The sequence below is a fragment of the Trachymyrmex septentrionalis genome, unplaced genomic scaffold, assembly GCF_001594115.1.
Source record: "Trachymyrmex septentrionalis isolate Tsep2-gDNA-1 unplaced genomic scaffold, Tsep1.0 scaffold21, whole genome shotgun sequence".
Taxonomy (NCBI): Eukaryota; Metazoa; Arthropoda; class Insecta; order Hymenoptera; family Formicidae; genus Trachymyrmex; species Trachymyrmex septentrionalis.
In genome coordinates, this window is record NW_017305288.1 from 59,212 (window position 1) to 73,344 (window position 14,133).

The 14,133-nt window shown below is 30.6% G+C and overlaps 3 protein-coding genes across 4 annotated transcripts in view; all 3 read left to right on the forward strand.

Annotated features, from left to right (window-relative positions):
* Positions 1–2,335: 2,335 nt before the first annotated feature.
* On the forward strand, positions 2,336–4,114 carry LOC108748011 (uncharacterized protein C9orf78). Its single transcript, XM_018485955.1, has 6 exons — positions 2,336–2,572; positions 2,656–2,767; positions 2,957–3,102; positions 3,212–3,430; positions 3,631–3,764; positions 3,941–4,114. The coding sequence occupies exons 1-6, from the start codon at positions 2,457–2,459 to the stop codon at positions 4,102–4,104; spliced, it is 891 nt and encodes a 296-aa protein (XP_018341457.1). The 5' UTR covers positions 2,336–2,456; the 3' UTR covers positions 4,105–4,114.
* Positions 4,115–5,203: 1,089 nt separating this feature from the next.
* LOC108748078 (flotillin-1) lies at positions 5,204–9,173 on the forward strand. Of its 2 annotated transcripts, XM_018486072.1 has the most exons (11): positions 5,204–5,453; positions 5,872–5,947; positions 6,027–6,117; positions 6,418–6,561; positions 6,641–6,760; positions 7,093–7,101; positions 7,771–7,986; positions 8,060–8,247; positions 8,311–8,521; positions 8,594–8,758; positions 8,837–9,173. In XM_018486072.1, exons 1-11 carry the CDS (start codon positions 5,402–5,404, stop codon positions 8,852–8,854), a joined length of 1,290 nt encoding a protein of 429 aa, XP_018341574.1. In that variant the 5' UTR covers positions 5,204–5,401; the 3' UTR covers positions 8,855–9,173. The 2 variants fall into 2 exon arrangements, with proteins under 2 accessions (XP_018341574.1, XP_018341575.1); XM_018486073.1 differs by lacking the exon at positions 7,093–7,101 and having other exon boundaries at positions 5,205–5,453.
* A 2,937-nt stretch (positions 9,174–12,110) lies between these two features.
* LOC108748079 (ADP,ATP carrier protein-like) overlaps positions 12,111–14,133 on the forward strand; it is a 3,227-nt gene continuing 1,204 nt past the window's right edge. Inside the window, exons 1-4 of the mRNA XM_018486074.1 lie at positions 12,111–12,453; positions 12,556–12,814; positions 13,273–13,504; positions 13,566–13,842. Coding sequence (XP_018341576.1) covers positions 12,303–12,453; positions 12,556–12,814; positions 13,273–13,504; positions 13,566–13,835 — 912 coding nt within the window. The 5' untranslated portion in view covers positions 12,111–12,302 and the 3' untranslated portion in view covers positions 13,836–13,842. The remainder of the gene's footprint in view (positions 12,454–12,555; positions 12,815–13,272; positions 13,505–13,565; positions 13,843–14,133) is intronic.

Sequence of the window (14,133 nt, forward strand, 5' to 3'; positions counted from 1 at the left end):
GAGAATTGCATGGAGCATATATCTCTACGCCTTTCAATCTAAAAATAATAACTTTTTTCGGTGCGATTGTGAATACTATTTAATTCAAAATTTTTAATAGGAAATCCAGTTTTTCAATCCAATTTGCATCCAATTGAATTTAATTGAATTCATTTGAATCTAATTAAATCCAAAACAAAAAGTATTTGTTATTTAAAATACGCGCATTCGGATAGAAAAAAATTTCAATCCATTTTAATCTATTCTCATTTACTGGGAAGAAAATGTTTTGTGTGCATTGTGTAATGTACGCGATGTACATCAAGTATGGAGACATTATCCATTGAAATTAAATTATTTAATTCTATCGGCATTACCTTGTTATACATTCAATACTTTGGAAGGCGTAATTTCTCTTGTTGCTTTATTATTTCGCACTTTGACCATCGTTTTATCATTTGTTTCGTCATTGGAAGATTCTCAAAAAAGGAGAGATTACAATCTGTGTACATTTCTGTCATCATATATTTATTAATATATATCTTTCACTTAATGTATTCAAAAAGTTTAATTATTGATTTAACGCACCAAGAATTTGCGGAAACTTACATACACACACAGACATTTTACATTTTATCGATTAATTCTATCAACATTATCTGAGATCTACATAATAGATGTTGGAAAAATAGTCAATATTTTGAAAAAAATTGTTTAGTATGGATTATTTATTAAAGTGCACATGAATTGAATTTAAAAAAAATTTTTTTTAATATAATTCAATCTCTTATATCTGTTACATCTTGTTATCGAAATATAAACTGATATCGATTATATGTATATAAATTTTATGATTTATACGTCATATATTTTTATCGAACTTTTTCACAAATAAATAGGTTATATACTTTAAGAAGAAAAAAAAAGAAATATGTTGTATGATACTTTAAGTTTTCAGCAGATGTTAATCCGTCACTGATTCCCCTACTTCTCATTCTTACTTGCAGCAGTAGAAGCGCACTTCGCCATGTTATGTGTGTATATCATAATTTTTTCTGTTCCGCTTCCATCGTCATGCTTATAGTCATCCTTGTCACCTAAGTCCTAAGTAATTGTAAATGCCGACATTCTTTTTTTGTCAATTGCTCTTTTTAATATGAAAACTTCTCACATACATTAAATTTATACAAATTGCAAAGTAAACAAAAATTATAATTTTTTTACATTCTTAAATTTAAAATAAAAATAATTACAAGATGTCCAATTTTCATTTTAAAACTTAACGTATTTATATAAATTACATTAAGTATATAAAAATATACAATAACACTTATTTAATAGATTAAATTATTTGTATATAAATATTAAATGTTATAAATATTTTACTAAATATCTTAAACATCTAAAGATAGTCTGAAACATCTCATATGCATTATACGCTGCAACATAATTTACAAAGTGCGCAGAAAAAGATATTGATTCCGTAAGTAAAAAATATTAAACAAATAATAAATTATTCATTCTATAATTCTTTGTCATCTCCCGATGTCTTGCAGTTAATTTTCCTTTTTATTACTTTTAGCGTTTACTTACTCATAACAGAACTTGTGGGCAAAATCGGTTAATTAAGATCAATATGCACGCTAATTGCCAGAATAATAATCGCCCGACATTTTGTAAAGCATTTCCAACGCGTTAATCGCACATTTTATTATATCAAAACAGAAGATCGGCGTAAGAAAAGTACGAAATATTATGTTTTTTTTATTCCTGTAAAATTCTCTTTCTCGCTCTTGCCAAATATTAAACATATACTTATCTCATTTTAAGTTCCAAAAGTTTACACTAATTTAGCCATAAAAAACAGATCCTAACTTAGGATCCCTTTAATGTCAATAAGTTTCGTGAACCTTGCCTCTTCACTTCATCAATAATTTGATTGTTTGTTCTTATCTATAACATAGATGTCTACGTAGATGACATTTTATACAATAGTTTACGTTGTCTATACATAAATGTAGAATATTATAATTTACACGTAGATGCACATCCTGAATAATACTCGATTTTTATTTAAATAAACTGTTATTTTAATATTATCATCCCCAGGTTAGATTATTAATAGAGATGATAACTGTAGAGAAAAAAGATATGAGATATTATAGTATTACAAGTACGCATATTTATTTATATAGCATTTATATAATAAAAAATTATGACTATAATAATGTATTTGGTATTATTCAAATATTATTATGATAATAATCACAAATTTGTATCAATTGTCGATAATGTCATCGTTCTTCAATTACCTTCGGCTCCTCGGAATCGAATCAGGCCGAGTGCTTCTCATGAAGACTTATCGACCGATTGACAGCGACTCTTCGTTGCTCTGCGTGAACACGTTAACCTATCTATAGTGGTTTTACTTGGTTTAACTTGAAAGGAAATAGGTTTTTTATTAAATAATAAAAAAAATGGGCAGTGGCGATGATGAAGCGCCTAATATCCAGTTTAAGAAGAAGAAGAAGAAACCTTTAAGGAAACGCGAAGTTTTTTCAGATGACAGCGAGGAAGAAAAAATGTCCCTCAGGTAAAGATTGTATATATTTTGTTTTTAACTCAATATAAGCAACGTGGAGGATTTAACGTGACTAGAAAAGTGACTTATTTCAGGGAAAAGGTTGAGGAGATGAAAATCATTCAAAAACTCCGTGAGAGGCCAGCTGGTGTTGATGTTGTTGGTTTGGCTCTCGGAGAAAACGTTGCATCTGATGCCAGTTTAACAGTAAGATACAATATGTACATATATAAAGACTGTTTTTTATTTCTGTATTTTTTGAACTGATGTACACAGTTGATGTACCAGTTCAGAGAATATAAGAATAAAAAAAGGATCTATACATGCATAATGAAATTAAACACAATAAACACAGTGTAGAATATGTAATATGAAAGATGATCTATGTTAATTTAGTCAGATCCCTTTAACATGAAAACTGGAGGAATGGTAAATATGGCTGCATTGAAAAATACAAAACATAAGCCAAATGATACATACGAAACTGGCATTGGAACGCAGTTTAATGCAGAGACTAATAAACGTGATGAAGATGAAGAAATGTATGCATGGCAATGTTTGCTTCTTTATTATATTCATTGTCGATAATTACCTAGCTAACATATTAATGGTTTTTTGCTTGTTTATGTTTTATATCATTACTTTTATTAGGGTCAAGTACATAGAAGAAGAATTGTCAAAACGCAAGAGTAAAAATAGTAACGATGCGGCGAATGATGCGAATAATGAAAAAGGATCTTATTGCTCACCTGAGGAAGCAGCGTTGCGCGCTGTACCAGAACATTTGAGGCAGAGCTCAGCCAATCGTAGTGAGGAAATGCTTTCAAATCAAATGCTGTCTGGTATTCCAGAAGTTGATCTTGGCATAGAGTGAGTATATTTGCACAATAAAGAATATAAATTACAAATATATTTTGCAAATATAAAAATAATTCTACGAAGTTGAAACTTCAATCAATTAATTATTATATTGTATGACAACTATTTAGTATTAAATTAATTTTTTGTAATCTAAATTTTAAAATGTATAAGATGTAGATATTTTCTTTACAAACACAATTCATTTTTAGAGCTAAAATTCGTAACATTGAAGCTACCGAAGAGGCAAAACTGAAACTTCTTTGGGACAGGCACAGAAAGAAAGATGGACCCTCGCAGTTTGTTCCTACAAATATGGCCGTAAATTTCGTGCAGCATAACAGATGTATGACTCTCTTGTTATTTTTCGTAACTGTATATGAAATGATATGTATGATGCTCTTCAATTATTAATTAATTAAACTTATTAATTAGTGAACTGTCGCATGCATTTTGTTTCTCTAAATTTGAATTCTTTATATTTAGACAAAATTGTAAATGAAATATTTATTATAATTTCAGTTAACATAGAAGATTCAGATTTTCACAAATCACAGCAAGAGTCTGGTGATAAGAAAAAATGCACTACCAAAGAAGATATCCGAGGAAAGCGAAAAGACAATGGAGAGAAAGCAACGGACGATTACCATTATGAAAGATTTAAAAAGCAATTCAGGCGATTTTAAATTAAATTGTATTATTGTGTTATTAATATTTCTAAACGTTGCATTTTTAACATATTTTTTTAATTGCAATTCAAAGTTAAAAAATGAAATATTACATCACAGTTTTATTTTCATTTGCATACATTATTCATATCAAAAGGCTTAAAAGAGATTTGTTCTCACTCTCGCTACCTCTTATGTTCTGTTGATTGACAGTTTTTCGAAAAAAAGTTATAATCTAATTGTAGATATTTCTTATTGAAATATATTTTTTGATAATTTTAGGATTTTGTGAAAAACTTGGAAGATATGTATTGAAATATAACTGCTATTAATTATTTTATTACTATGTAGTAATAACTATTATATATGTGTAGACTGCATTCCCTCACGAATTATAAGCTTCATTTTGTCTTTATCATTCATTACTCGCAAAAGGAAGATAGAATGAAGCTTTAAGCCCAAACCAAACACAGCTATATTATGTATAATAGTATTACTATACAGGATGAGGCAATAACTGTAACCACTTTGAATACCTTCCAAACTATGAGAATAAGAGAAAATTTTATCTAATAGAAATTATATGATACAGGAGCAATTTTATGACGACAAAACACTTTTTTTTAGATGGAATAATCTCGGAGACTAAAGGTCTCTTTTATTTTTTAAAATAAAATTATATAATTTTTTTTAATATTGTACAATATAATTATACTATACTTCTAGTTATTCGATATATAAATATAAGTATAAAATATCAAAGTACAGAATTATAAAAAAAATCAGTTTACGAGGTATTTTATGCTTTTTTCTGATACACATTTGGTATAGGAAATATAAATTATCTCGTAAATTATTTTTTTTGTATGGTAAATTGGTATACCTTAATACTGCATAGAAAATAAATGCAAATTGTATAACCGAATTGCTCGAGACCGTTGCACGAGACCTTCCTTATTCAGACATGTCAAGTTTCAGTTGTCAAGTTGAAAGTGTCAGGTTTCAAGAAAGAGACATATCTCGTTAATATCGTGTGGAAGCTGCTTAAAAAATGTCGGACTTTATTCATATGTCTTTCTACTATGCTTATGCGCGCTGCATTCTGGACCAATCGGAGTAACATTAGGGGAAGGAGGAAAACGCTGGCGGCAAGAGAGAGGGGAGGATTTTGCGCTATCGCGTATATATACATATATTGACATTATACATACGCGCTATATTGCTAAGTACGAGAGGCACGTCGACGTCAGTCATTCGACTGCGTGAAGCTCACGGTCTTTACGTATAGTGGCCGTAGTTACGTTGACGTGTAATTATGAGTTGTGGATTCGTCACTTGCGGCCCGAACGAGGCTCTCGTCGTCTCAGGTAATGGAGTAAGGAGATCTCCTTTGAACGCTACATGGAGATCTCAATCTCTTGCGTATTTGTATTTTTCTCCGAATTAATTGCTTTCGTAGAAAAGAGAAAAAAAAAATGGAAGAAGCGCTTGAGTCTCCTAGATAATTGATCCGCGTAACGAAACGGCGGTGGGGAAACGCGGGATCGATTCGGAACAACCGCACCTACGTTGTGCTTTGATCGCATTAGAAATGTATTAGATTATCGTCTGCTATATGCGAATGATTGAATACCGCTCGATTGTATACACATAGAATTATTGTGTGCAGCTCGATCCTTTTATTTATATTAATTTAATATTGGCTGAATCAAAAACATTTTCCTTGCAATTCTCCGTATTGTCAATTTTCTACTTCTATTATTTTATATCAACTGCTTCTTCCAGGATGTTGCTACAGCAAACCTCTCTTGGTACCTGGAGGCCGAGTATTTGTTTGGCCCCTCGTGCAACAAGTACAAAAGTGAGTGTCATATAAGTTTTCAATATATAGACAGCATGCAATAAGCCTTCTTTGGCTTAAACATATTTTGCTTTTATAGGATATCTTTAAATACAATGACCTTACAAGTCGAGAGTCCAACAGTATACACTTGTCAAGGAGTTCCAATATCTGTAACAGGCATTGCACAGGTAGTTAAAAACAAGTGGCTTTTATATATGATATGTTTATAAAATATTACATCTATTTACATGTACATTGATGTATATGATCCGAAATCTAAAATAATTCATATAAAGATGATTGACATTTATAACATATAAAAGTATAAGTTTTAAAGTCAATAAATGATTCTGGAAATTTTATTGATGTATATATAATATATAAATTTTTGAAAAAAGAAAGCTTTTCAAATGTGATTATAAAGAACTTTAAGTTAACTTTAAATGAACTTAGCATTCATAGATTTCAAAATGTTGTATTTGTATCAGGTAAAAATTCAGGGACAAAATGAAGAGATGCTATCTACGGCATGTGAGCAGTTTCTTGGAAAATCTGAAGACGAGATACATAATATAGCTCTCGTCACTCTAGAAGGACATCAACGAGCTATAATGGGTAGTATGACTGTAGAGGTAAGCTAAACGCAAACATAAATTATCCTAAATTGTCATCTATTAAAGGTTATACACATAAGCTTATTCTTTGCTGCAGGAAATTTACAAAGATCGTAAAAAGTTTAGCAAGGAAGTCTTTGAAGTAGCGAGCAGTGATCTAGTTAATATGGGCATTACTGTCGTATCGTACACATTGAAAGATATCCGAGACGAAGAAGTAAGTTTGCTACATTTCTAATTGTAAAATAGTTCAAAAACAGGTTGCTGGTTTATAAACACACAAAAATGTATGAGTCAAACACGTAAGCATCCAAAAAAATCTTTAATTCAGAAAAATAGTGTTGATAACATATACAAGTTATAGTTGAATTATTGAAGTGTACATAGTGTACATAAATATATATACAGTGATATTTAAAAGACCCCCTTTAGACAATTCAATAATGTTTGTCAATAATTGATACGTGAGTATGAACTTTTTAAGTAATTAATATAATTAGATCTTGTATATTGTAAATATTGAATACTTTTTTGTTCTGCTACTTGCAGGGGGCAAAGGTACGTTCAAATTTTTATTTTATCATTATTAAACTAATATTTTATTTGTTGTACGACAAATTTTTTAGGTATATTGATTAGTTACAAGATAGAAAATTTCTGACGAGACTTCTCTATTTTGTAGCTTTACTTGACAAATTATCATGCGACAAATGAAATATTAGCCTTGTAACTGATATCACAGCGCACACCGCTATGTCTTCTAACAATATTATTGTAAATTCTTCAGATTATAAAAAGACAAATTTTCATTGCTTTATATTACAACACTTGTGCACTTGTTGCTGATTCATTACTGAGGTATCTTTAAATGGTAAAATATGAAGATATTGTTGAAATTTATCTTATTTTTTAAATATATAATTTTAGAAAAATAAAAATAACAATATATAATTTTATATAATTTTATATAATTTTTACAAATGTCTTAACATTATGTTAAATAATTATATAAAATATTATTTTATTCCCATGTATCCTCAAATTTTTCTATTTAAGGAATCTCAATAATTGAATTGAAGTAACGATACATACTTATATATATATTGCTTTATGTCGCTCAGATATTGCTTCTCAAAATGCTGAAATCATTTATTATATTATTTGTTATTGTATTATTGTAACTTTATCACGTTGTGTAATAATTTTATGAGAGTATATTACTTATAGGGTTATTTACAAGCACTTGGTATGGCACGTACAGCAGAAGTGAAGAGAGATGCTAGAATAGGTGAAGCAGAAGCTCGCAGAGACGCTCAAATTAGAGAAGCTATCGCCGAGGAACAAAGAATGGCTGCACGTTTCCTTAATGACACAGAAATCGCAAAAGCTCAACGTGATTTTGAATTGAAAAAGGCTGCTTATGATGTTGAAGTCCAAACCAAAGTGAGGAGATTTTTAATGCTTTTTGTATGAAATGTTTTTTGTATAGTTTTTTTTATAAAGATATCACTTGCAGAAAGCTGAGGCAGAAATGGCATTCGAACTGCAAGCAGCAAAAACTAAACAAAGGATTATGGAAGAGCAAATGCAAGTAAAGGTTGTAGAACGTACTCAGGAGATCGCCGTGCAAGAGCAGGAAATGTTGAGACGCGAAAGGGAATTAGATGCCACTGTACGACGTCCTGCTGACGCAGAAAAATACAGGTATTTGATAATGCTTAAAAATGAAACTTTCGTTGCGCACATCGATTAAAATTTGATTTGTAGATTAGAGAAAATGGCCGAAGCAAATAAACTGCGTCTTGTTATGGAGGCTGAAGCCGAAGCCGAAGCTATTAAGATTCGCGGTGAGGCGGAAGCCTTCGCTATCGAAGCAAAAGCTAAGGCAGAGGCAGAACAAATGGCAAAGAAAGCTGTGGCATGGAGCGAGTACAAGAGTGCAGCCATGATAGACATGATGCTTGATGCACTTCCAAAGGTATATAAATCTTTGCACCATTCAAAAGCGCTCTAATAATAATAAATATTCTAATTTCAACTCACTTTATAGGTTGCCGCCGAAGTAGCCGCTCCTCTTTCTCAAGCAAAAAAGATAACTATGGTTTCAAGTGGTAATGGCACTATTGGTGCCGAAAAACTAACCGAGGAAGTTTTCAATATTGTACAGCGTGTTCCAGATCTTGTTAAAAATTTGACGGGCGTAGACATTGCGAAGGTACGCATAAAACTCATGATTGTTTTTTGCTTATAAAAATCTAAGATAAAATTATCATTTATAAATTTTCTTTTTCAGTCTGTACATGCTGCGTAAATGTGCGATATGAAGGAAAATTGAATAATTTTCCTGGTCAAATGTTTTTCAATGTACATTTATAAAAAAGTATTTAATGGATTCTTTTGTTATATATACATTTGCTTTAAACATCTTGCCCTATAATGTAGGCCAAGTTTAATTGAGTATTGGAATTTCTGAATTATGAAAATTCAACACTTTCACTGCCATTTTATAACATCTGTGTAGGTTACTTGTGTATATGATCCCAAATTGATGCATTTTATTTTTGAAAGTTAGTTGACCAGTTAGCGTATAAATGATCTTTTATTTTTATTACAAAAACTTAAGCAGAGCTGGGCCATAAAATGTGTTTGAAATGCTTTTATTTAAAACACACTATTTGCAACACAAATGTATTTTGTATTTCAGCGAAGCATATGAAAGGTATTACGTATTCTGTAGTTTCATGTGCTCCACTAAATTGCAAAATATAAAATACAATTGTCTTACAAATACTGTTTTTCAAATAAATGTATTTTAAATACATACAGGCCCAGCCCTAATTTTAAGAATACAGTATCTCGCACAAGAAATTTCGTTATTTGTTAATTTCAATTTTACTAATCTAGACAGTGAAAGTGTGGCATAGCATTACTCTGGCTTATATTACTATACTCTGTTCAACGAGAAAATGACCTCCGTTTGCACATAGCAGGCAACGTAACGCTGTACAACGCTATTATAAGACCTGCGCAAAACGGATGAGTTTTTGAGGTCATTCTCTTATTGAACGGAGTATAATATTATTTTTATATCAATCACTTTTTAATTAATAGCGTTTTCTCTTGGGATACACTAGGTGCAGCCTCGCATCAGTTGTGTGTAAGCGCTAAGCACTCAGTTACATTACATTAGAGTGGTGAACATCATGGTGTACACTACATCATTATTGCGCTAAAATCCTGTTCCCGCTTCCATTTTCAAATTTTAAATGTCACACTGGCATCCCTTTGAGACGGTGTAGCAAAATCCCACTTTGTGCATAAAATTTGCACTACACCGTAGCCACGGAAATACGGTACACCGAATGAGTTCGTTTACCACCAGTCATGGAAACACGGTGCACTGTCTGAATGTTGCACTAGTGGGCGATAGTGCAGCCAAGAGAAAACGCTATAAGATTTTATTAACTACTTAGTATATATTTTCCTAACTCAATGTATTTTCAAATAAAAAAAAAGTGTGTGCGTTCTCTCTGTCGAATCTCTTGAGGGCCGATGATGGTCTCCCTGTTTATCTATAATTCTATGCCAATATGTGCCGAATGCCATTTCTTCAGATATTCTATTACATGTGTATCTTACAAATATAATTAAGCATCTGTTTAGAGATGAAAGTAATGTATTTAATATACGCGTTCACATAAAGAGATCTTTCTTCTAGTCCTTGAGATAAATTTATATGTAACAATTGGCGTAAGCATTCTATTTTCTGTATACGATACAAAATGAAAGAAACAGTAATATATTTTATCCCATGTTTATATATATAAAAGTCATATAAATTACTATGATCCAGTCATTTATAAAGTCATATAGTTGTAACTTTTGAATAAAGCTTCTGACCACATACATTTACTGACCGACATAAAGCTTTAAATAAATATATGTTCGATTTTTTATGTAAAATAATGACACAAGTAAATATTACGAACATAATTCGCGTGTGTCTCTTCTTTCTCATTTTATTCGTTTTACAATATTGCAATCATAATTTTTAATTATTTTTAAGTGTTTAATGTCCATTTATTATTATAATGTTCATTATGCCCGTTTTTACCAATAAAATTCAAGTTTAATCTTGATTTAACTAACTCTTTGTTTCTTAGAATTAGAAAAAGACGAACAAATTGAACCGAATTTAAAATTAATCTATGTTTGTAGAAATGAGCATAAGACCAATGTAAATTAACTTTAATCTTACTGTAACTTACTTTTAATTTTTTTTTTTTTGGTTTGATGAATTAGTAAAAGATAAATCTAGAGACACGGTAATGTCTCGGCGTTAAACCAAGCGCAGCGACACTGTCGTAGCTACTTTTTTTTAAAAAGGTAATCTTTTATACGAATAATACATAAAATTTGGTGAAATTTAACTTGGTTAAACAGTCCTCATACTCCTTGCGATAGATGAGATATCCAAGCTGAGAAAACGTCCAACAAAGATTTCAGTACTTGCGTGCTGTCAGTTGTATTAAGCGATAAGCAAACTTTACAAATACCGAAACCTTCACCGAGGGAGAAGAGTATCAATTCTTTGTCGACAAAATGTTGTTCGATTAATAAAACGGTTGTGTTTCAAAGCCACAATTATTTATAACTTCTGAGGACGACACTTGTTAACAAGAATTATAAGCCGAAGCGTAAGTACTTTACCGATTTGCTGCCGGGAATATAAATAAGCAAAACATTTATCGAAAATTGGGAAATTACATGTGATAACGTATCTCCTCAGTTCTATATAGATCTATATATATATTATCTATAATATATATCACATAGTATCGTCAGTTTGAATGTATATAAAAGTCCTGTCTGACAAAAAATCTGCAACTTAAAACGCTAACATCTAAAAGAAAATTGACCACGCAACCGCCTAATTTAAAAATGAAGAAACTAGCTATCTCCGATATCACAAGAGGTAAATAGCAATAATAAATAAGTATTGTATATATACTTAAATATAATACGCAAGATTTTTTGCAATGTATTAGGAATTTATCTGGCTTTACATTATATTTCAGAAACTGACTGGAACAACAGTAAGAAATGAAAAATGCGTTACAATCATCCATCTTATTTACATGTAATACGTAATAATTCGTGTATCAAAAATTTAGTTAATTTTAATATAACATACTAGTAATGATTTAAAAATTTTTTAGATAGAGAAAACAGGAAATTGTGAAACTGAATGATTGCGCTCTACAAAAATAAAGATCTTATTCGAAGGTAAAATTGTATTTATAAACTAAGATTTTTTAACTACATACACACACATTGTTAATATTATATATATAATAATAAAAATTAGATAATAGATATTCTATGTATACATATTTTGTAGTATGTATGATATAATATTCTCAAGTTTTTGCGCAAATAATAAATTAAACCGAAATTAAAGTTAATCTTTATTCATAGAAATGGACATTAGGGTATTTTCGACGAATTTCCAATGAATTTCCATTGTTTTAAGCAGTGCTTCAAGGAGACTGATGAAACAAATGACTCAAGTAGCATAGTAGTTCTGATATTACATTTCATTTCCTTGACAGATATTTCAAAGATATGTTAATATTTCGATATTAACGCATAAGTACATACGATTAAAAATATGCAAACATCTTGTGATTTTAATACGGTTCGCATGATGGACTGTTGATACCTTAGAATCTGTCGATTTTTGGCAGCTCTCGAGAGAAATGGATTTGAAATCTTTTCTGATAGATTTTATAGCAGGCGGTTTGTCCGCAGCGATTGCGAAGACAGCGGTTGCTCCTATAGAAAGAGTGAAGTTGTTGCTGCAAGTGCAGCATACCTCGAAGCAGATTAAACTTGACCAACAATACAAGGGTACATTAAAATGATTACACCATTTTGATGCATCGCGTAAGAAATGATCTCCATTTTTCGTTCGTTAATTTCTCATTCTTACGTTCATTGAACTTTCATCAGGTATGATAGACGCATTTGTACGTATACCTAAGGAAACAGGATTCTTAAGTTTCTACAGAGGCAATCTCGCTAACGTTATACGATATTTTCCGACTCAAGCGCTTAATTTTGCATTTAAAGATAAATTTAAGGTCATCTTTCTGGGAGGCGTACCGCCAGATGCTTTCTGGCGACAGTTTATTGGAAATCTAGCTGCTGGCGGTGCTGCTGGTGCGACGTCGCTTTTATTTGTGTATCCGCTTGACTTGGCCCGTACCAGGTACATTTTACATGCACATAGAATATTACAAAGCTTAATTATATGTGATTCATATTTTTATATAAATTTTCTATAAATAAAAACAATGATAAATTTGATTACTTGTACTACACTATTGATAATTTACATTAAAGACCGTTCTATAAGTATCTAAATATTTATTATGTTATATATTATATGATGATATAATATAATAAACTTTGACAATTAAGCAATTGTGTATTCTATTAAATAACATATATATTAAATAACGTGAATACTATTATTGGATATTTAATCGTTTAATATATTTATATGCTTTTACATTTAACTTTGTTAATTTCACATACAGTTTTTTACACTAATCTAATGTAATGCAAGTGACACAATTTGCTAAAAAAAAAAAATTAACAATATTGTGGCACAATTCAATTTTAAGGTAGTCTGCATTATTTGCATAAGACAGTGTAATTTTTTAGATTAGCTGTCGATGTCGGAAAAGGTGATAAACGAGAATTTAAAGGTATAACCGACTGTATAATGAAGATTTTTAAATCGGACGGATTTGTGGGACTTTATCGCGGCTTCAATGTCAGCGTGCAAGGAATTGTTATATATCGCGCAACGTACTTCGGATGTTATGATACTGTGAGGGGTATGCTATCCGATCCGAAGAGCACACCGTTGTACATGAATTTTATAATCGCCGAGGTAAAAAGAGAGATCTTCTTTCCGCAATAATTTTTTATTATGTAAGTATCACCCTTTATAGATAGTAACAACGTTTGCGGGTATCGTGTCCTATCCTTTCGATACAGTTAGAAGACGAATGATGATGCAATCAGGGCGAAGTAAGGCTGACATAATGTATAAAAATACGCTCGATTGTTGGATAAAAATAACAAAAAGCGAAGGTCCCAAAGCTTTCTTCAAAGGTGCATTCTCCAACATTCTTCGTGGCACCGGTGGTGCTCTCGTCTTAACGTTATACGATACAATCAAAGAAAAGCTTGAGAAAGCAATGACTAACCAAAAATCTTAAAAATTTAGTAAGTTTTATAACATATAAAAGCTCGCAAATATATAAAAGCTCGTCTTATAAAATATATACGATTAAGAAGCGTTCGAATTTTATACATAATTATCTGAAGATTTTCATCTAAGTGCAGTAATAAATAATATGATTAAAAAAAAATTCTATCAAAAATATAAAGATGATTTGCTTTTTTTTGTTTCCATAGTTAATTAACTCTTTTGAAAGATCGCGCGTGGTGCAAAAATTATCGGAATTAATTTTATAATAATATTATATAATTTATATATTAAGTTTTTCTGCACAT

What these genes read in the sequence shown, in the direction of transcription:
- LOC108748011 (XM_018485955.1), top strand. Translation starts at nt 2,457, where the DNA reads ATGGGCAGTGGCGATGATGAAGCGCCTAATATCCAGTTTAAGAAGAAG. An exon ending in GAAGTTGATCTTGGCATAGA is followed by an intron (nt 3,431 to 3,630) that starts GTGAGTATATTT and finishes ATTCATTTTTAG; the next exon opens with AGCTAAAATTCGTAACATTG. An exon ending in TTTCGTGCAGCATAACAGAT is followed by an intron (nt 3,765 to 3,940) that starts GTATGACTCTCT and finishes TTATAATTTCAG; the next exon opens with TTAACATAGAAGATTCAGAT.
- LOC108748078 (XM_018486072.1), top strand. Translation starts at nt 5,402, where the DNA reads ATGAGTTGTGGATTCGTCACTTGCGGCCCGAACGAGGCTCTCGTCGTC. An exon ending in CGAGGCTCTCGTCGTCTCAG is followed by an intron (nt 5,454 to 5,871) that starts GTAATGGAGTAA and finishes TGCTTCTTCCAG; the next exon opens with GATGTTGCTACAGCAAACCT. An exon ending in CTGTAACAGGCATTGCACAG is followed by an intron (nt 6,118 to 6,417) that starts GTAGTTAAAAAC and finishes TATTTGTATCAG; the next exon opens with GTAAAAATTCAGGGACAAAA.